Below are 24,237 nucleotides of genomic sequence, written 5' to 3'. Positions count from 1 at the left end.
TAATAATTAATAATAATAATAATATAATAATAATAATAATAATAACAAGAAGAATAAGAAGAAAAGAAGAAGAAGAAGAAGAAGAGAAGAAGAAGAAGAAGAAGAAGAAGAAGAAGAAGATAGTGCCAATTATTTTTGGGTCCTTGGGAACAGTATCAGAAGCCATCAAGGGGAATATTGAGGAAATTGGAATAGAGTGCCCAGTAGAACTGTCACAAAAGGTTTGCCTGCTTGGCACGGTCAGAATAATCAGGAAAGTATAAGGTAGCTGATGAAAGTGGATAGCATGGTAGCGTAGGCTACGCTTGTAAGACTCTAGGAGCTCCAACAAAACTTGTGATAAAGAGAAATAACAACAACAACAACAACAACAACAACAATAATAATAATAATAATAATAATAATAATAATAATAATAATAATAATAATAATAATAATAATAATAATAATAATAATAATAATAATAATAATAATAATAATAATAATAATAACATCGTAGGCTTGGCTTGAGCAAGATGATTTGAAGCGTACCACTGAAAGCCTGATCATTGCTGCGCAAGACCAGGCTCTCGCTACCAATTCAGTGAAGAATAACAGCTATAAAACTTCTGACACCCAGAAATGTAGACTTTATGGGAAGAGTGTGGAAAAAATGACCCACTTGGTGAGTGGGTGTGAGAGCCTTGCACAAAGAGGATACAAACGCCGCCACAATAAAGTATGTGCGTATCTTCATTGGCTCTTATGCCGTAAATGTCAATATGAAGTAACAGAGAACTGGTGTGGGCATGTACCAAGTAAAGTTATGCAGGAGGATGGAAAAGTAACGATACTCTGGGACTATGATTTTCAGACGGACCGTGTAATCAAACACCGTCGGCCGGATATTGTCATATTGAATAAGAGAGAGACAAATACTGCAGATCATTGATGTAGCCATACCAAATGACATGAATGTTGTGAGTAAAGAGGTTGAAAATATCACCAAGCACTCTGAATTGAAAGTGGAAAAGGCAAAACTGTATGGAATGCGAGAGAGTGATACCAGTGTTGATCGGAGCGTTGGGCTCAATCTCATTGGAACTTCAAGACTTCTTAAGGCAACTGAAAATCCCATGCAAGATTGATGTCTTGCAAAAAGCAGGCTTATTGGGCACAGTGCACATCTTAAGGAAAGTATTATCTGTCTGAGGCCCCTGTTGTGACTTGACCGATGACTAAAGACCCCACTGCATCTTACCTGCACTCTGTGATGTTACTAAGTCATAACACATTAATACTCTTATGTATGTATGCATGTATGTATATATATGTATGTATGTATCTGTCTACGTATCTCTATCTATCTATCTATCTATCTATCTATCTATCTATCTATCTATCTATCTATCTATCTATCGTATTGGAATCGTTTTACTTAAAATTTCGCAGATGCGAGGAACATATATCTATGATTGTTTCGTAGTTGCAGGGCTTTCCTTGCGTCTAAACTTTATCAATCTCTATATATTTCCCGGTGACTGATGATCATAGTTCATTCTAATTAGCTGATTCAGAACTCGTATTGGAGTCTATCAACGCTTACAGTATTCATCTACTAATCTCTGCTACTGACTGCTGACTGCTCCTGAATGAGGGTGCTAGTACATAGTGCTGGATTGAGTAATTGCCGACTACAACTAAGAATATATGTGTTAACGTATGATTATATGTGTGGGTAACACCAGAACAGTGAACAGATGATGTCACCGTCTACTATTCTAAAACTTTGTAGAATAGTTTTAACAGCTAATGACTTATAATTTCAACTGAAGGTGGCATTACGATCTATCTATCTATCTATCTATCTATCTATCTATCTATCTATCTATCTATCTATCTATCTATCTATCTATCTATCTATCTATCTATCTATCTATCTATCTGTCTATGCTTGCCTTCTTTTATCCCAATATTTTGAAATGTCATATTATGTCAACAGTATATGTATCCATATAAGCACACAAATATACTATTATGAGCGTGTATACAAAAAAATACCGAGAAATACATGCCCACGTAAACACATACATGCACATTTACGCACTCCACCACTCCCAAGGCATTGCGAAGTATGTGAGATTCTATGGATGAGAAGAAATAAAGACACAAATTGACAGAGAAAGAAGGCAATGTAAAACATTCTTGAAATAAAATATTTTATAATAATTATTGAAAAGTAGCAGCAGTTATAATTTTTGCTTGAAAACATCAGATTGCTTATTTTTTAAACTTCTTTATTTTAGTCTATTTTGTATATTTAACACACCATAAATTTTTTTCAAGCCATTTTTATTCTCTCGAGTACATTGCCTTTTTATTCAGATGATTGTTCGATATGCAACGTACATTTTTCCTTGTGCAAATACTGGTTATGGCTTTCTTAAATGATAGTTACTGATACAAATTCGTTTCTATTCAACTAAGCATAAAGACAAATAGAATTGTATGATCTTATATTTTTGCAAAGACATTATCAATGGGGTGGCATTTAATTGGGCGATAAATTATATATCTTCTCCAAGAAGCGGTACAGTCGTTTTGACTGACATCCGTGCAGCATCTGCTTACCCAGTTGCCTTCACAATGTTTGCTGTGTGAACGAACCTCAAACCAGGCAATTCTGAAACAAACTTTTAATCACTTGGCTGCGTCAGCGTTGTTCTGCAGCGCTCACCGACTTGTCAATGCAAAAACAAATCTGAGCGTCGAATGCAGTTTGTGACGTCATGTATTTGAATTGAGCAGTTTGTGACATCATGTATTTGAACTGGCTTTGTATTTGAAATGACTTCTAAAAAATGAAAACATCTGCGTTTTTGCCTTTTGAATAACAATTTAGTCTCGAACTAAACATATTAGCTCCCTGTAGGTATTGAGATGCGATCTTGTGTGTGTGCATAGGTGTTCGTGTACGTATGTCTTTATGTATGCATACATCATGAAATCATACAATTATTTTTATTCGAAAGTTAAGGATGACCAGTGCATATGGCCGTTTCTTCGAAGCTTCTGAGACTAGCGGAGGAGTATCATCTTCATACCGGAGACATGGCTTCATGGAAGCAACAGTGTAAACTCCATTAAAGGAACTCATAAACCAGATGGGCTATGTAAGAATTTATGAATATAAAGACGAGAATATGTTTACAGTGCTTTACGTTTGAATTTACTTTATATCGTGTTTGTGAGGTAAGATGCTTGTTTCCAAACCACATGGTTCCAGGTTCAGTCCCACTGTGTGGCACTTTGCGCAAGTGTCTTCTACTATAGCCTCGGGCTGAGCAAAAGAGATCGATAGAATAAGTACCAGGCTTTAAAAAAATAAGTACTGGGGTCGATTGATTCGACTAAAAAATTCAAGGTAGAACTCCAGCATGACCGCAGTCAAATGACTGAAACAAGTAAAAGAATTAAAGAATACATACACACATGGACATAGCATGGCCAAATGTTAAAGAAGTTTGCTTTGCAATCATGTGAACTCGGGTTCAATCGACTGCGTTATGTTTTGAACAAACAAAATGATGAAAATTGTACGGAATCCCGTCGGTTGGATAGTACTGTAATTAAAAAGCATAGCCTTGTCATACACTATGATACGCTGATTCTGTTTCAAAATTACGTGAATAGTACGTGTCTGCTGAATGCTCTACCTCTGACACACTCTAACAGTGACCTGGGTATGACTTTAACCAGCGTCCAATTGTCGGACCCTGATTCGTGTGTTCTAGTATTTTGAGGAGAGTGGAATCAGCTCTTAGCCATTGCTGTTCCCAGGTCTATTCTGATCTGGAGTAGCAGCACCTCTCAAGGCTCCAGCTATGAGTTAATTAGCACATTAGGACTTGCCTGTCTATGCATATGAAGACTGGTTTCGATGGACACGGCTAAAGAACATTTCATGATTCAACGGAGAAGATGGTGGCTACAGTTACTCATTGTGTAGTACAAAGAGCAAGATGAGCTAAATAAGGCATCTTTGCCATCCACTTCATCCGTCTGTATCCCAAATTGTCTTGACTTCGTCTTGTCATTGGACTGAAGATGGTTACGGACAAGAAGTGAGGTTGACGCTGTCCAACTCTTCTTTACTTTAAACTAAGTCACTGCGCAAATCATCAATCAGGCTTAAGAATAACTCGAACGTCTTCGTTTCTCCAGCGGACGAACATGATGGGTGAACTCCAGTGACCCAACAGTATAACTTTCACAGTCGAAATCGATGAGCTCCATTGCTTTTACTTTATAAATATCTAGGGGCATGCAGATTTTTATGTGTATGAGAACGAGCTGAGCACATACGCTAATAAGTCGAAACTGGTAAAATGGAAGGCACTATAAAATGATCGGCCCCACTCCTGCAAAAAACTCAGTATTTGGAATCATTTTGTTTTCCATTCAGAATTCAAATCCTTTGTATATCCACTTTCAAGACAGATACAATAAGTACCAGCCGGCAAAATGTGAAGTGCGGTGGATATCCAGAAATCACTGGTCCGGCATGTCCGAAGTTCAATATCCGAAACTAATAACGAAACGAATAAAAGAAAGCGCAGTGAAAGATGCAAATATTGATCGATTTGAAACGGAGGCATTTTCGTCACAAAATCCGCTTGAAAGCATTAAGCAGAAGATATAACAATAAGTTTGGAATCTAATTTTGTTATCATCATATGCGATTATAATAACCGGCTTCCGCTGACTATTTATTCTTAATTTTTGTTCGTAGTTGCTGCATATGTATAAGTTCCAATGCGTTGCTCAGAAAATACTACATCCCAAGACGCAGACACATGCACACATGCATTGACACACACACACACACACACACACACACACACACACACACACACACACACACACACGCACACCACACACACACACACACACACACACACACTCGCACACACATATGTAGGATGCGCAACCATTCACATGGGAACATGGCTACTCACCCATCCGTATATATCTTCAGATGCAGACAGCCTGCTATATGAATACGCTTGCATCCAACCATTAACACACACAAACATATAATTACATATGTATTTGTGCGTGTACTTGCATGTATATATATATATATATTTCGTATGTGTGTGTATGTGTATATGTATATTTTTAAGACATACACAAACACATACTCACACATGGAAAAAAAAACACGCATAAACCTACAGACCATACGTTTGAATAAACAAAATTAACACATCCTTAAGTGGATCGCAGTGTTCAGATGTTAATTTCTGCTGTCCTAGTTACATTCTTAGACAGAAATAATAACAACAACAACCACAGCAACAGCAGTACCAGTACCAGCAGCAGTAGTGACAGCAACGGCAACACCAACATGGCCACAACAAGACCATTACAATCAACGTCGACAAGAACTGGATCCATAACAACCAGCCTAACAACAACAACCGCCAGATTAAAAATATTTAGTTTTTAATCTGGTGGTTTACAATGAGACATATTTATTCGTTTGTTTATATTTGAAGCAGAATCCTTCGCTTTCTTCACACTTTGATGTAGTTCAGCTATTTAGTTATTTTCATGCAGAAAAACAACAGCCCTGTGTGTATGCACGAACGTGTGTTCTGTGTAAGTATGTGTATATATATATATATATACACATATTACTTTTTTATTCTTTTATTTGTTTCAGTCATTTGACTGCGGCCATGCTAGAGCACCGCCTTTAGTTGAACAAATCGACCCCCAGGACTTATTCTTTGTAAGCCTAGTACTTATTCTATCGGTCTCTTTTTGCTGAGCCACTGTTACAGGTACATAAAAGAACCAACATCGGCTGTCAATCGATGGTGGCGCGGGGGACAAACACTGACACATAAACATATACATACATATATACATATACACACACATATATATAGATACATACATACATATATATACATATGTGCATAAACATATGTAAATAACATATATATGCATACAAACCCATGTACAAATAACATATACTCGTATATACATATGAATAAAGATATATATGTATGCATTGTGAATATATATGTATGTATACATATATATTCACATTATTATTGCTCTAATTATTGAACACCATCAATATCGTCGTCGTCGTCATCTTCATCATCATCATCATCATCATCATCCTCATCCTCATTTTAATTACACCTATTATCATTGTTTGTATTTGTGATTGTAAGTAATTATAATCTCCATCAAGGAAAAATCCAAATGAGCTTAGATGGCAAAAGCACGATGACAATAGCGTTATAACTAATATCATTATCTATCATCGTCGTTGTCGTCGTCGTCGTCGTCGTCGTCGTCATCATCATCATCATCATCATCATCATCATCATCATCATCATCATAGAGCAGATGGAGACGGACTACAGTTGACTGATATTTATAATAAAATATAGCTATGTATATATATACAAGTTATATATACAGGAATTCATGCAGATATTTCCCTTTACACGTTGTTCATTGCAATAGTATATGCACCATATATATGTATGCACATATATATATAACATATATATAAATATATATACATGTATATATATATTTATACATCTTATGTATGTATATATGTATATGTGTATTATACATATATATATAATATATATATATATCTATATATATATATATATTTATATACATATACAATAAATATATAGTGTTGGAAGGTGTCATGTGATGTGTATAGATGCATGAAAAATGTGCAGGGAGTTGGATGAAAGTAGTATATATTATATATGTGTGTATGTATCTGCGCGTTTCTGTATGTTTGTTTCTGTATTTGTGTGTGTATATCTTTACAAAAGGAATCACACACACACACACACACACATACTCACACACACACAAACACACACATGTACACACATGTGTGTGTATGTGGCATGTATCTATCATATATATATATATATATATATTTATATCTATCATATATACATATATAAATGTATGTATATCTATCTATCTATATATGAAAGCGTATGTGTGTGTATATATATATATATATATATATATATGAGTATACGTATTCGTATTATATATATATGTATATACTTATAGTACATATACATCTGTATCTGTATATACATGTAAGTATATATGAGTACATTCATATATATTTGTTTATATATGTGTCTATATGTATATGCATGTGCGTATGGGAGCGACTTTACACTCATATTCACACGTGTGTGCGTGTGTGTTTGTGCGTGTGTACGTGCGTGTGTACGTGCGTGTGTACGTGTGTGTGTGTGTGTGTGTGTGTGTGCTCTCGTGCGTGTGTGAAAATATAACCATAAGTGAAAAATGAAATGTTTCACAAGATTTCACGCTGATCAACACTGTATCCTGCAATGTTATATTAACATCTATTTATAACAGATGTCAGAAAAAAACGGCTCTTTTGACAGTTTAAGGAGTTAAGCGCCTTAAATGGGTATATATGCTTGGAAGTGTGTAGCGCCAAATTATAAGTCATACATATACAGCGAAACATACAGACATACTTAGAAGTAGATGTGTGAGATCGTGTATATGTATATGTATTTTATATGTATGTTTGTATGTATGTATGTATGTATGTATGTATGTATGTATGTATGTATGTATGTATGTATGTATGTATGTATGTATGTATGTATGTATGTATGTATGTTTCGATGGTTGAGTGACATAGAAAATTAAATAGATTCCTTTGTACAAATATATCTATGCGTGTATTTGTAAATGTGTGTGTACATGTGTGTTTGTGTGTGTGCGTGTTTGAAAAGAAAGACATGAAAAGATTTCATATCAACACATACATATCTATGTTTGGGTATTAATGTGTGTGTGTATATACATACACACATACAGAAGGAGAGGATAGAGAGAGAGGGAGAGAGAGATGGGTATACATACACGTTCACACATTCATAAAACACATGAATATATGCCTTTGAATGGTGAATGTGTGCGTGTGCGCGCCTAACATAGATATATGTACGGGGTTAAAAAATTCAGTTCTTGTAACATTATTACTAGTTCTAAACAAGTACTCGAGATACACTCGAATTGATACACACGGGCGTGCGCACACACTCACACACATAGGCACGCGATGGACTAATAGATCTACATGTTCATAAATACATGCACTCACACACACACTCACACCACACACAAACGCACACACACACATACAGCACACGTACACACCATACATAAAAACACACCCACATGCATGCATACATACATACATAAATACATACATATATACATACATATATACATACATACATACATACATACATACATACATACATACATACATACATATATGTAGTAAAGTAAGCAGTGTTAGGTTTGAGAAAAGAGAAAATGATAACTATGTAATGTCTTATCTCGGCAGCTGTTTCAAGAAGGTTATAGCTTACGTAATAAATAAACTCACAAGTAATATATGCATGTTTATAGATTTTCGATCAAGCAACAAGTTTTGGTGAAATGGTTAAAGTATGTTAGGCATCCCTTTTCAAGAACAGAGTGACAAATGCATATGTATATATGTTGTGTATATAATTGTATACGCGATGCAATCTCCGGTCATAAATTACATCAAGTAGTTCGGTCACCTGTTTGATCGCACGAACACGCACAGTAGCATCGCGAGTTGTTACAAGGTTTGCATCTTCGAATTATGTATGCAGACCATCCGACTCTTCTACACAGTCATCGTCTAGTTTCCTCGAGAGGCCAGGGGTCGACCTTCAGTCGAACACATCGACTCCAAGACTTATTCTTTGTAAGTCCAATACCTATTCTATCTATTTCTTTTGCCGAATCACTAGATATGTGGACGTAAACACACACACATCGGTTGTCAAGCAAATACATACATACGACATACATTTATTATATATATATATTATATATCATATATATATATATATATATATATACGACGGGCTTCTCTTAGTTTCCGTCTACCAAATTCACTTACAAGGCTTTGGTCGCCCCGAGGCTATAGCAGAAGGCTCTTGCCCAAAGTGACACGCAGTGGGACTGATCCCGGAACCATGTGGTTGGGAAGCAAGCTTCTTACCACATACCCACTCCTGCGTCTATATATTCTTTTATTCTTTTATATTCTTTTACTTGTTTCTGTCATTTGATTGGGGCCATGCTTCAACACCGCCATTTAGTAGAAGAAATCGACTCCTGAACTTATTCTTTCTAAGCCTGGTACTTATTCTATCGGTTTCTTCTGATGAACCGCTAGGTTACGGGGACGTAAACACGCCAACATCGGTTGTCAAGTAATCGGGAGTGGAGTGGACAAACACACACACACACACATACACACACACGCACTTACGACAGGCTTCTTTCAGTTTCCGGCCACCAAATCCACTGACAAGGCTTTGGTCGGCCCGAGCCTATAGTAGGCGACACTAACCGAAGGTGCCATGCAGTGGGACTGAACCTGGAACTATGTGGTTGGGAAGCAAGCTTCTTACCACACAGTCACGCCTGCACCTAAATACACACACACACACACACACACACCACACACACACACATATGCATATATATATTTGTGTGTGTGTCCCCGTCTGTACGTGTGTGTGTGCGCAAACCTAGAAACAAATGATGGCCCTGGATGAGTTCTTACGACAGGTGTATAAAGTAAAAGTAAAGAAGCCGCAAAGTTACGTCAATGTGGGATAAAATATTGACAAGATCACATTTATATGGAAAACATAATGCATACATTCAGCAGTTAACCTCATAATGTTAACTTTCTATGAGGTTTGAAATTATTTAAAAATGCTCTCTAAAGTCCCTGGGAGATATATTAAAACCGAAATGTCTGTGTAATATGATATTGGATTACCAACTCATAATTCTTGAGATTAAATCCACTGCAGGCGTTTCTTTGTGTATTTAAGTGGTACACTTATTTTTACACGCCCCAGTTCACCCAGTTATAGAAAATAAGCAGCAGATAATTTTGGATTGTTAACAGAAATAGAATAACGTCCTACCCAGGGAGGGATTTAGCTTTCATTTATATAACCTTGAGAAAATGAAGTCAAGCACCAGCTCTTAGGGGACATCTTCATATGTAGGAAAAGTAGTTCTCTGGTGAAGATATTTTCCTGAGAAACATATTATATTTTATGAAATACAGGCAAAATATTTCATTGTAATTTTTCCTTAAATGCAAAATAAAATCTCTGAGACTTTTTGTTAATTTCTAAGATCTCCAAGTGCAATAAAGATTTATGTGTATGCTACATCTACGTAGTTGTATATGTTTGTTATGCATTTTCATTTCGGTCGAATGTGCATTTGTTCAAGGCCAACTTGGAACTGATCAGCGGGGACAGCCATAACAATGTTTATGATTTCTTGTCCTGAAAGCTGTAGGACAGATACATAACGATAAGAAAGTAGAGCAAAATGCTAGTTCTAAGATTATGTTTTCATTTGCACCATGATAGAGAAATACACCTGAAATATTATTTTGTTTACCTATGAGAAATAAAGGCAGGGCATATCGATCTAATTTTCATTAGATGTACCATGAACAGACAACGTTTTGTCAATCAAATCTGAACGAATCTGAAGCAATTTTCCAAAGGTAGCGAATACAGAAAGTACTCGTTTATAAAGGGAATCTATGCGATCGCTTGATATGCTAGAAACAGCAACAAAATCTCTCTTAAATCATATACTACTAATAAGGGCGTTCCAGTCGAGATTATCGTGTACATCTAGGAATACAATGGTAAATGTGTTCTTCCCATCTCTCTCTTTTTAAAGATGATATGGGGTGGTTCAAGGTAAATTTGGCTCTTTCTTTTTTCTTTTGAATCTGGAGAGAACAACGCTCAGATAAATTCCTTCACCGATTTAATATCTAGCAATCCTTTCGGGGTCGATAAATAAAGTACCAGTTGAGTACTGGGGTTGATCTAATCGACTGGCCCCCTCCCCAAAAATTCTTTAGCCTTTAGTCGAACAAACTGACCCCAGGACTTATTTGTAAGCTTAGTACTTATTCTATCGGTCTCTTTTGCCGATCCGTTAATTTACGGGAGACGTAAACACACCAAAATCGGTCGTCAAGCGATGGTGGGGGACAAACACTGAAACACACAGAATATATATATAAGTGTGTGTATGTGTATACGACGGGTTTCTTTCAGTTTCCGTCTACCGAATCCATTCACAAGGTTTTGGTCGGCCGGGGCTATAGTAGAAGACACTTGCCCAAGGAGCCACGCATGGGACAGAACCGGGAACCAAGTCGTTGTTAAGCAAGCTGTAAGTAGCTTGCTTACCAACCACATGGTTCCAGGTTCAGTTCCACTGCGTAGCATTCTGGGCAAGAGTCCTCTACTATAGCCTCGGGCCGATCAAAGTCTTGTGAGTGGATTCGATAGACGGAAACGAAAGAAGCCTGTCGTTATATATATATATCTATAATATATATATATAATATATATATATATATGTGTATATATATATATAATATATATTATATATATATATTATATATTATATATATATATATAGTGTGGTGTGTGCGTATGTGCGTGTGTGTGTGTGTGTGTATATTTGTCCCTCCAACATCGCTTGACAACCGATGGTGGTGTGCTTACGTCCCCGTAGCGTAGTGGTTCGGCAAAAGATACCGATAGAATAAGTAGTAGGCTTACATAGAATAAGTCCTTGTGTCGATTTGCTCGAGTAAAGGCGGTGCTCCAGCATAGCCGCAGTCAAATGACTGAAACTAGTAAAAGAATATATATATAATAGTATTAATAAAATAGGGGATGAAATGTGTATTAGACTAATAAGTACGACACATGTTTCGACCCGTCGTTCTGTGTCTCAGGTACATCAGTAAAAAAGTTGCACTAGAAATTTGTTGTGTCGGCTTGCATACCGTTATTTGTCCATCAAATTCGAGTGTGAATAAGAGCAACGAAAAATTATTGAAACGCAAAATTAAAATATGAACATGGAAAGTATACATATATGCATAACCGCCTTCGTTATTCTATGATTTTCACATGCCATTTTGTTGGATCAGCCATTGATTCATATGATAAATATTATATACTGGCAGTCGAGATTTAGGCAAACTATTCACCGACGGAGTAGTCACCACTGAAGAACTTTAATTTCAAGTGAAGCTAAAATTCTAGTATGGTAAGCTTGCTCGCCGTGGGGTGGTTAACTCCCCTGTCAGTAAATAGGCATGTGCTTCTTTGCGCCTAAGAGGGTTTTTAACTCCAATTTCTTGCGATGTAGTTGCTACCCTGCACCGTCAGTCACAATTAGTGATAATTGAAGTATTCCTGTTTGGTTTCATATTGCTTATAGCCGCCTCGTTATTTTCTCTCTCTCTCTCACTCTCTCTCTCTCTCTCACTATCTCTCTCTCTCTCTCTCTCTCTCTCTCTCTCTATATATATATCATATATATATATATATATATATATATATATATATATATATAAAATAAATATAAGAGAGTGGTCACTATATGGCTCACTCTAGCACCAGTTAATCCAAAAGGTTTCAACACAAAAATACATGTTTCCCATGAAAGTCAGTACGATTGTTAGCTCACACGGACAGGGCAAATAAAAAATAACAAAAATACAGATTATTTTGGGACAATTGTTTCGCTATTAATGAATTAAATGTAATTAAATGTATTTAATTCATTAATAGCGAAACAATTGTCCCAAAATAATCTGTATTTTGTTATTTTTTATTTGCCCTGTCTGTGTGAGCTAACAATCGTACTGACTTTCATGGGAAACATGTATTTTTGTGGTTGAAACCTTTTGGATTAACTGGTGCTAGATGAGCCATATAGTGACCACTCTCTTATATTTATTTTGTAAAAATATTATAATATATTATAAAATATTATAATAATCCAGGTTTCTCGGAGCACTAGGCCACTTGGTGTTGAATAGATATACTATTAAATAGTATCTAATTCTCTCACCCTTATTAATTAATTATATATATATATATATATATATATATAATATATAATATATATATAATATATATATATATATATATATTATATATATATATATATATATATATATATATATATTAATATATATATATATATATATATATTATATATATATATATATATTATATAATATAATATATATAATATATATATATATATATATATATAATTTTTTATAGGCGCAGGAGTGGCTGTTTGGTAAGAAGCTTGATTGCCAACCACATGGTTCCAGGTTCAGTCCCACTGCGTGGCACTTTGGGCAAGTGTTTTTTGCTATAGACTTAGGCCGACCAAAGTTTTGTGAGTGGATTTGATAGACGGAAACTGAGAGAAGCCCGTCGTATATATATGTGTGAGTGTGTCTGTGTTTGTCTTCCCGCCTTCGCTTGACAACCGGTGTTTGTGTGTTTACGTCTACGTAATCTCGTGGTGCTGCAAGCAAGATCGACGAATAAGTACTAGGCTTACAAAAGAATAAGTTCTGGGGTCGATTTGTTCCATTAAAGGCGGTGTTTCAGCATGTCCGCAATCAAATGACTAACAGAAGTGAAAGAATATATATATATATACGACGAGCTTTTTGTTTCCATCAAGTATGACCACTTAAAGGCATTGGTCAACCCGGAGATATTTCATTTATAGGAGATATTTGATTCGCCAAAAGAGCTACACTGTGGGACTGAACGAACGACCACATGTTTGGGAAGGAGACTTCTTAACCACACAACCAACCCTAATCATTTATACGTCTGCTTGATATTTCGCAATGTTAGCGTATCAACATTTTAGATATATCTGCAAAATCTGTGGCGGTCAATAAACAAATAAATAAAACAACATTGAAAATAAAAACCTAACTCGTCAATCCTTCAATTTAATTTTACAAGAAAGTTATTGTAAAGTTTGGCTGAGAAACTAAACTCTATGAAATAACTTTTGTCACACAGAGGCAGCTTGATTGGATATTTCCTAACTGGTAGATACATACAAGCCTCTTTTCATTGGTTAGAAATAAATATATTATCTGAACCATCAGCTGAAGAGATACACAAAAATTTATTTCGTGTCTATTGGTAAACGTTTGTAGAAAAAATACAAATACAATACAGGTCTTAAGACAAAATGACGGAAATTCGAAGAAATTAGATTTGAAAATTGCTATTTTAGTATGATAGTCTATGAAATGTCAATACATGTTCAATTCTTTTAGATTTGTTACAAGTTATAATCGACACGTACGTAGGATGTTTGTGTGCATGAAAATTCATATACATATGTGTGTGTTTGTTGGTATGTGTGTATGTATGTTTGTGCGTTCGTTGTATGTATTTATTTATCTAAAAAGTGTCATGCCTTCTTTTACCTCCTTTAGAACAAAAATGAAAGAGTATAAATTATAATGGCATTTCAGGTCAGATATTTTAGCAAAAATATTCTTCAGCGATGTAAGCAAATCTGGCAATGTAGACATTAAAATACTATATCTGAGTAAATGTATTATAACTATTTTGTAATATAAGCACAGGTGTGGCTGTGTGGTAAGAAGCTTGCTTCCTAACCATACGATTCCGTGTTCAGTCCCACTGCGTGGCACCTTGGGCAGATGCCTTCTACTATGGTCACGCACCGACTAAAGCCTTGTGAGTGGATTTGGTAGACAGAAACTGAAAGAAGACCGTCGTATATATATGTGTATGGGTGTGTGTGTGGGTGTGTATATATATATTTGTCTGTCTGTTTGTCACCCCTCCTTCGCTTGACAACCGATGTTGGTGTGTTTACATCCCCGTAACTTAACGGTTCGGCAAAAGAGACCGAAAGAATAAGTACTAGGCTTACAAAGACCACCAAATGAATGGATGGGTATCTGTGCAGGTTTATATGGGTACTAGCAGTATCGCCCAGCGTTGCTCGGGTTTGTAAGGGAAATAACTATATAAGCATTTTTAGAGAGTTATAGCCAAAAAATAGCAAAAAATGCATTAAAAATGGAAAAAATATGATGGTAAATTTTTTGAAAAATCGTTGACTCATCGTAGACATTTTTAGAGAGTTACTTCCCTTATATAATAGCGAAAAAATGCATTAAAATGGAAAAAAAACGATGGTAATTTTTTTAAAATCGTAGACTCATGTAGACGCTTTCTTAGCCATTTCTGTTTTGGTGTCTTCAAGCCATGAAGTCGTTGTTCTAAAAGAACGCTGGTCTCCTTGACAACGCATTACGACGTTGATTTCCTTGCACTCCCTTCCCCACAGGTGCAGGTGTGAGCGTGGATGCCAACTCCGCCGCCATCGACACACGAAAAATTATGCATTAAAAATGGAATAAAAAATGATGTTAAATTTTTTTTAAAATCGTAGACTCCTCGTAGACGCGCGCTAATACTCAGACGGGCTCGATATGATCAAGAGACTATAAGCTACCCCGAATTTGGTTAAACTGCACCGCAAAATGTGTGGAGTAGTTAGGAATCTAAATCGAGGGGACAGACACTCACACAACTACAGTTTTTATTTTATAGATATACATAGCGCAGTAGTGGTGAGATGTGACAGCAAAAAAGCATACATTCACTCTCTGCATGCAATTAGACTCGGAAAGTTCGTGAGGAACCCATTGACCCAATTTGCTGACTTTTCCGATAGCACACAGGTCTCAATGAATGGTTGAATGACCAAATCCAAGCTTCTCTGCTAGTTCCTCAACAGTTACGATGAGATTTTGTCCCCAGGGTTTTCAGGATGTCCTTGTCGAGTTCTATAGATCTTTCAGGATGAGGCTCGTCTTCTAGGCTGTTCCAATATAGCTTTGAAAAAAATAGCTGTTAAAATCGAAATGCACTCTTCAAAACTTGCACTATGAATAAGGACAAGATAAAATTACTACCTGCTTTTATAGCAAGTTAATATAAGTAGTTTTATCCCATTCCCCTCTGACTTTTAGTTCAAGCTGTTGAAAAAACCGCATTATTATATATATATACATACATACATACATACATATACACACACACTCTCTCTCTCACACACATGCACACATTTATATTCTGTTATTCTTTTATATGTTTCAGCCTTGAGGTTGTGGCCATGCTGGATCGTGTGTGTGTGTGTGTGTGTCTATCTGTCTGTCTGTATGTATATATGTATATGTATGTGTGTGAACAATACTATTTTCAACAGATGTGTTGCAAATGTATCTGATTGTTCTCAAGCTTCAATACTGTGTGTGTGTGTGTGTATGTATGTATGTATATGTATGTATGTATATGTATGTATGTATGTATGTGTGTATGTATGTGTATGTGTATGTATGTATGTATGTATGTGTGGTGTTGTATGTATGTATGTATGTATGTATGTATGTATGTATGTATGTATGTATGTATGAGTGTATGTTTACTTTATTACTAACACAAGCCAGTACGGTTATTTAATGTAAAGTCTTCCTCAAATCACTATCTCTGGCTATTTACTCTCTTCCAAGAACATTTTCACTCACACTTATGTGTTAGCTTCCCATACATTTTACTCATGTATCTATCAGCGTGATAGAGAGAAACAAATATTACATCTAGTTTCACTTTATTCGTTGCCCACTGTGTGTGTGCGTTTGCGTGTGGTGTAAACCAGACTAAGAAAAGCATTTGACACACACACCAGAATGTGAGTTTTCTGTAAATTTTGCTTAATTGGAGTTTAAATTTTAAAAACTGGACCTGGCATGACGCGATGCATTGTACTCTTTAAAATGGTAGGTAAATTGTAATTGAAGAAATCCTATATTGTAGATTTGTATAACTCCCAAAGGGAGGTAAATAAAATCTGCCTTTTATAATAAGAGATAAATGTTTTTCTGTGTGTATATATGTGTGTATGTGTGTGCCCGTGCGCAAACGCACGTATTGACAAGGGGGTGTATTATTATTAGGGCAAATCAATGTGGCGAGATGGCAGAATCGTTAGCACTCCGGGCGAAATACTTAGCAGTATTTCGTCTACCGCTACGTTCTGAGTTCAAATTCCGCCGAGGTCGACTTTGACTTTCATCCTTTCGGGGTCGATTAAATAAGTACCAGTTACGCACTGGGGTCGATATAATCGACTTAATCCGTTTATCTGTCCTTGTTTGTCCTCTCTGTGTTTAGCCCTTGTGGGTAGTAAAGAAATAGGTATTTCGTCTTTACGTTCTGAGTTCAAATTCCGCCGAGGTCGACTTTGACTTTCATCCTTTCAGAGTCGATAAATTAAGTACCAGTTGCGTACTGGAGTCTATCTGATTGACTGACCCACTTCCCAAAAATTTTCGGGCCTTGTGCCTGGAGTAGAAAAGATTATTAGGGCAAATCGAAGGCGCCGAGCTGGTAGAATCCTTAGCACGCCGGACAAAATGGTTAACAGTATTTCGTCTGCCGTTAAGTTCTGAGTTCAAATTCCACCGAGGTCGACTTTGCCTTTCATCCTTTCGGGGTCGATAAATTAAGTACCAGTTACGCACTGGAGTCGAAATAATCGACTTAATCCGTCTGTCTGTTCTTGTTTGTCTCCTCTGTGTTTAGCCCCTTGTGGGTAGTAAAGAAATAGGTATTTCGTCCGTCTTTGCGTTAAGGTCGACTTTGCCTTTCATCTTTTCGAGGTCGATGAAATAAATACCGGTTGCGCAATGGGATCGATGTAACCTACTAGTTCCCTCCCCCAAAATTTGAGGCCTTGTGTCTATAGTCGAAAGGATTATTAGGGCAAATCTCGTTTTAATATCTGGAGAGCCTTTGATGTTCTTTAACGCTTATCCAATTAAACTATATTCGAAAGGGGGTGGGATCATTCCATGGCAATGTACCATTTTTTCTCCAGAAATACGCTTTCATGAATCACTTCATTGTTCAATTCGTCCTACTTTGTTTTAAAAAAACGTCAGTGGTGATCCATTCTGAGAAGGAATCGCTGCATTTTCTAGCATATCGAGACACCATGCTTAAGCTGAAGACAGTGAGGTGTGTATAGGTACAAAGGAATATGCGTAAAACGGGAAAGATTATATAAATGATGCGTATAGATATGTGCGCGCATGTTTGTGGTAAAGGTTTCGCCGTGTTGTACCTCATGTATGTGATTAGATGCGTGCCATAGCGTAAATAAAAGTGTCATGTCTGCACGCCAGTGTGGGCGTCACTATGTGCCTCACCGTGTGTACCAGTATGTATGCGTGTGTATGTGTGTATGTGTGTGTGTGAGTGTGTGCGCGCGCGTATGTGTCTGAATAAGTACGAGCGCTGGACTAGGTGTGAATGTCGGCGTGTTTTCACAGTTGTCTTTGTGTCACATATAATCGTGTAAGAATATATGTCCGTACGTATGCATGTATGTACCTATGTACGTACGTATGCACGTATGTTTTCTTGTGTGTGTGTGTGTGTGTGTGTGTGTGTGTGTGTGTGTGTGTGGTTGTATGCATGTACGTGTGTAATGTGTAGTCGACATACTAGGCGTAGGTGTGAAACCGTGCGAATGCAAACCCCACAGTCAAAGAGAAATAACGCTTTGATTAAACCCTCCACCTACTCTTACCCTGTCTCCCCGATCACGTTGTTGTCGTTCTTGTTGTTGTTGTTCTCGTTATTGTTCCTCTTGTTGTTGTTGTCGTTATTGTTGTTGTTGTTGTTGTTCTTCTTCTTCTTTTTCTTCTAGCAGCAACAACAACAGCAACTACTACTACTACTACTACTACTACTACTACTACTAATACTACTACTACTACTACTACTCGATGTTATGGCTGTTAGCTATAGTCTGGGACCCTAAACATCTGATGCTGTTAATGATTTTGATGGTAGTGGTGGTGGTGGTGGTGGTTGTGGTGGTGGTGACAGCGGTGGTACCAATGAGCACGGCAGTCGACCGATGGTAGATAGGCATGACAGTGGTGGGGCAGGTAATGATGATGATGATGATGACGACGACAACGACGACAATGACGAAAAAGACAAGGAAGTGAAAAGAACGTAAGTAAAGAAAAAGACGAAAAGAAAGAGATGAGGATGCAGAGTGGGGAACAAGGAGTGGACTAGTGCAGATGTTGCGAGTGTGTATGTATCTATATGTGTGCGTGTGTGTGTGTATATATATATATATATATATGTGTGCGTGTGTGTGTATATATATATATAGATACAAATACACCCATATATTTATATATATGTACACACATATACATATATAAATTTATATGTATATAAATATATATGTATACATATACGCATACGTACATATACATACATACATACATACATACATACATACATACACACATATATATATGTATATATATATAAATAAATAAATAAATATATAATACGTACATATATAAATATATATGTATACATATATACATACATACATATATATATATATATATATATATATATATATATATATATATATATATATATATAGTATACGTACATATATACACACACACATATACACATACGCACACACACAGCACACACACAACACACACACACATATATAGTGAGTTTATGATATTTGCCATCAAAATTGCCATCAGCACGATAAGGGTGTTAGTTTGAACACTAACGATTAGCTATTATTTCGGAAACTGTGTCTCAAGAACTCAAAAGCAACATCAAACACAGACCCGGTGGAGAAACATACAAAAAAAAAAAAAAGAAAGACAGAAAGAAAAAGAAGGGGAAAGCAGGGTCGGTAACGAGATCAGTGACACTGCTGGTGTTTGTAATAATGTTGATGTCGAGGAGAGGTAATTTAGTGTGTGTGAAAAGGGTGAAGAGGAGTGGGTAGTGTAAATCGTGTTGATGGTGCTGTTGGCATCCGTTCGATCGGGTGGCTCTTTCTCTTATCAGATTAATTAATTAATATGTAATCAAAAGCTGAATGTGTAAAAATTCACACGCGCGCGCGCGCGCACACGCACTTTGTCCATATATAAATTCATAAATACGTATATACACAGACACACACACATACACTCACACATATATTTACATACTTCATTGCATATATATATGTGTGTGTGAAGTCTGTGTGTGTATGCATACGTATATATAATATACAATATATTTAATATATCTGTATATATATATATATATATATATATATGCATGTAAGTACGTATGCATGTACATATGTATATGTATATGTATATATATATATATATATATATATATATATATATACACATTTATTTAAATAAATGTGTGCACCTTTGTCTGCATATGCGCGAGTGTGCGTCTGTACACGGATGTGTATAAGTGCGTATTTATTTATTAATATATGGATTGTAACAAACCAGTTTTGTTTTCTCTTTAGCGAAAATATTGTACAGGTCGGAGGCTGGTGGTGAGAGTGAGAAAAACATCACACAGGCTATATAAATAACCTATCACTCATCAGTTGATATATTAAATATATATATATATATATATATTTATGCATACATACATACATACATACTACATACGTATGTACATGCGTGCATAAATACATACATGCATACGTGCATACATATACACATACATACACACATACATATATACATACATATATATTATATATATATATATTTATATATATATATTTATTAATGTACATATGTATGCGCATATATAGATGTATGTATATTATATATATATATAATATATGTGTGTGTGTTGTGTGTGATGTGTGTGAGTGTGCGTGTGATGTGTATACTTGTGTAATGACGTTGATTCATTCGACTAAATATTCTTCAAAGCAGTCCTCCAGCATGGCCGTAGTCTAATGATTGAAACAAGGAAAAAGATAAAAGATGTGCTCGCACACACACACACACACACACACACACACATCAACACAATAGTTACTTGCTCCTGAGGTACTATTTTTAAAAATAGCAATCAATATATTATATTTAAAGCAGATGTACTGTTGAAAGCCTGACTACTGCGGTATTTGCCTCTCAAAAGCTTGTGTTCTAGACGTATATTGTTAGAAAACACACATACACACACACACACACACACACACACACACACACACACACACACACACACACACACACACACACATATATATATATATATATATATACATATATCGGTAGGAGACAAAAACGTCCAGCAGCGGTGCTGGTATTTCTTCATACATATTTCTGCTTGTTTGGGAGTCATCAATGGCAATCATCTACAAACTGCACACTGAGTTAAATTTAGCTCCTATTGCTTTTCTTTATATCAGTATTCTTATATCTCAATATACAGTTGTTAGAGGACACTTGCTACTGATTGCGCTCAATGGGCACACACTTTAAAAAAATTTATATCATGAAGCCCTTTAAGTTTTTCAGTTTTAAAAAATATTTTATACTACCAACCTTAGTATCGAAAATTTCTTTACTGATACTCTAAATTTAATCGCAGATAAATACACAAACTTCCATTGATTTATAACGATTCCAACCACCCATTCATCAACAGCTTTTAGAAATCCAGTCATTAGCTCCAGAAGAAGTATCTGCAACCTTTCATGAAAGAAATGATAAGGTGCTCTTCCCATATTATAATAATGCTTAATAGTTAACAGATTCAAATGTAAGATTACTTAAACGCCTAATACATAGTTATGCAACAATACATCCCACAACATCTAGTTTAGATATCCTTTTTCTTGATTGTCAAGGTAACTTTTACTAATTATTTCTTTAACATAATAATGAAGCATATTCCAATTAACATCTGCTACAGAAAAGCGTTCAACCGTGCAAAAAGTCAAAATATGAATTACAGGTGAACTCCTACCCGACGTAAAATGTATTAATATACATTAGTGAAGAATGTTATCACAGGCTAACAGTACGTCCAGATACACTAACATATGTCCATAGAATAAGTAATGCGGTTCAGAAACGATAATACAGATGGTGTAGAATTTACCTCCACTAAATTAAACAACACTACAGAGTGTGCATACATTGGCATGCAGAAACTTTGGTGTAAGAAACGTTATTTCAAATATATATTAACTTATCATATGCCGAAAATAACTTTATCATATGCCGAAAATAAGAATATAATATTGTCAATGAAACATTTATTTGAAAAGGATTCTAATTCTGATAAATGGAAAAGTTTTCAGGCCATGCGACAATGTGACAAAAAAATATGTAATTTATGTATAGCTGAGACGAAACGGATATTGAGTTACATCCTAAAGTTTGCAATAAATTAAAATTTAAGTTATATTTTAATAAACATGGAATTTAGCCTCGCTGTAAAAAATGCATATGAATGCATATGTAAGTATGTATGTATGTATGTATGTATGTATGTATGTATGTATGTATGTATGTATGTATGTATGTATGTATGTATGTATGCATGTATGTATACATGCATCCGTGCATGCATTTATGTAAGTTAATGGGGATATATAATCTAGGCGATTTCCTCATGACAAAAGTAATATACTAACTTCAATATTCATGACTTTATCATATGCTTGTATGTATGTATGCATGTACATATGTATATATCTGTCTTTACGCACATACACACCAGCACAGACACACTCAGACACACACACACACACACACACACACACACACCACACACGATTGTGTGCTGAAAAGTTCATAGGCTGATTATGAAGGAGTGACGTTAGAGCTGTGAAATCTTGCATGTATTAATTCCAACACTTAAAGCGACAAGCTGTACGAATCTTTAGCATGCCGGGAAATATGCTTAGCAGTATTTCGTCTGCGTTACGTTGTGAGTTCAAATTCCGCCGAGGTCGACTTTGCCTTTCATCGTTTCGGGGTCGATAAATTAAGTACCAGTTACGCACTGGGGTCGATGTAATCGACTTAATACCTATGTCTGTCCTTGTTTGTCCGCTCTGTGTTTAGCCCCTTGTGGGTAATAAAGAAATAGGTATTTCGTCTGCCGTTACGGTCTGAGTTCAAATTCCGCCGAGGTCGACTTGGCCTTTCATCCTTTCGGGGTCGATTAAATAAGTACTAGTTACGCACTGGGGTCGATATAATCGACTTAATCCGTTTGTCTGTCCTTGTTTGTCCTCTCTGTGTTTAGACCCCTGTGGGTAGTAAAGAAATAGGTATTTCACCAGTCATTACATTTTGAGTTCAAATTCCGCCGTGGTCGACTTTGCTTTACATCCTATTGAGATTGATAGAATAAGCACCAGTTAAGTGCTGGGGTTGGTGCAATCGACTAGCTTCCTTCCACAAAGTTTCAAGGTTTGTGCCTATAATTGAAAGGATTAATTTCAATACTTTTTATTATCAACTACTTTATTTCTTTCCAGGTAAACTGACATTGACTTTTCAAAGGAGAATTCAAAAGTAACCAGTAGCGACTTCTCTTGAATATGGACACAATTTGGTATCGTTTTGTTATCAAGTTCCTGCAGGAAAATGGTTTAACCCACAAGGACGGTCATGCTGACATAGCTGCTACATTAGGGAATGGCGCTTCAATTCTATCAAGTGTGCAAAAGTGAGCAGCTGAATTTTGGAGGAAACAGAGTCTTGAAGATGACCCGAATTGTGACATCCTGCAGCTAACACAACCGAGGAAAACGTTGATCGTATTCACCACATGGCAATGAATTACAAACAATTCACTATGAAACAGCTATTAGCATAGCCTATGAGAGAGTTGAGAATATTCTTTTCAATGAATTTGGTATGACGAAGATTTCTGCTCGGTGAGTGCCACGTCTTCTGATACCTGATGAAAAGTCCACCAGGCTAATCGCGTCACCGCTCCATTAAATGCCAAGGTCGTTTCATTTGCAGGGATGTTGATGGTCTCAATTTTTTAGAATGCAAAAAATACTGTGTTTATTGACTATCTTCGAAAGATCCGCATTATCAATGGAGAGTAAAAAGACAACTCGCTGAAGCAGTTACGAAAGGGTGTTAAGAGCAAACGTCGAAAAAAGCTGATAAAAGGGGCCTTGTTTCATCAGAACAATGCTCCAGCACACAAGTCCTTCGTTTCAACGGCTGCTGTGCATGCTGGCTTTGAACTGGTTGATCACTGTTGCTATTCTCTTGATTTAGTCCCATCTGACTCTCATCTGCTCCACCTCTTT

At 36.1% G+C, this 24,237-nt stretch overlaps 1 protein-coding gene across 1 annotated transcript in view; it reads left to right on the top strand.

The window, feature by feature from the left end:
* Positions 1-23,523, top strand: part of LOC118762539 — a 95,234-nt gene extending 71,711 nt beyond the window's left edge. The window contains exon 3 of the mRNA XM_036501229.1: positions 23,446-23,523. Within this exon, the coding sequence (XP_036357122.1) occupies positions 23,446-23,486 (41 nt within the window). The 3' untranslated portion in view covers positions 23,487-23,523. The remainder of the gene's footprint in view (positions 1-23,445) is intronic.
* Positions 23,524-24,237: the final 714 nt, after the last annotated feature.

This window comes from Octopus sinensis, linkage group LG3 (genome assembly GCF_006345805.1).
Source record: "Octopus sinensis linkage group LG3, ASM634580v1, whole genome shotgun sequence".
NCBI lineage: Eukaryota > Metazoa > Mollusca > Cephalopoda > Octopoda > Octopodidae > Octopus > Octopus sinensis.
Note: the sequence above shows the minus strand (reverse complement) of the source record. Positions and strands in the feature narration are given on the sequence as shown.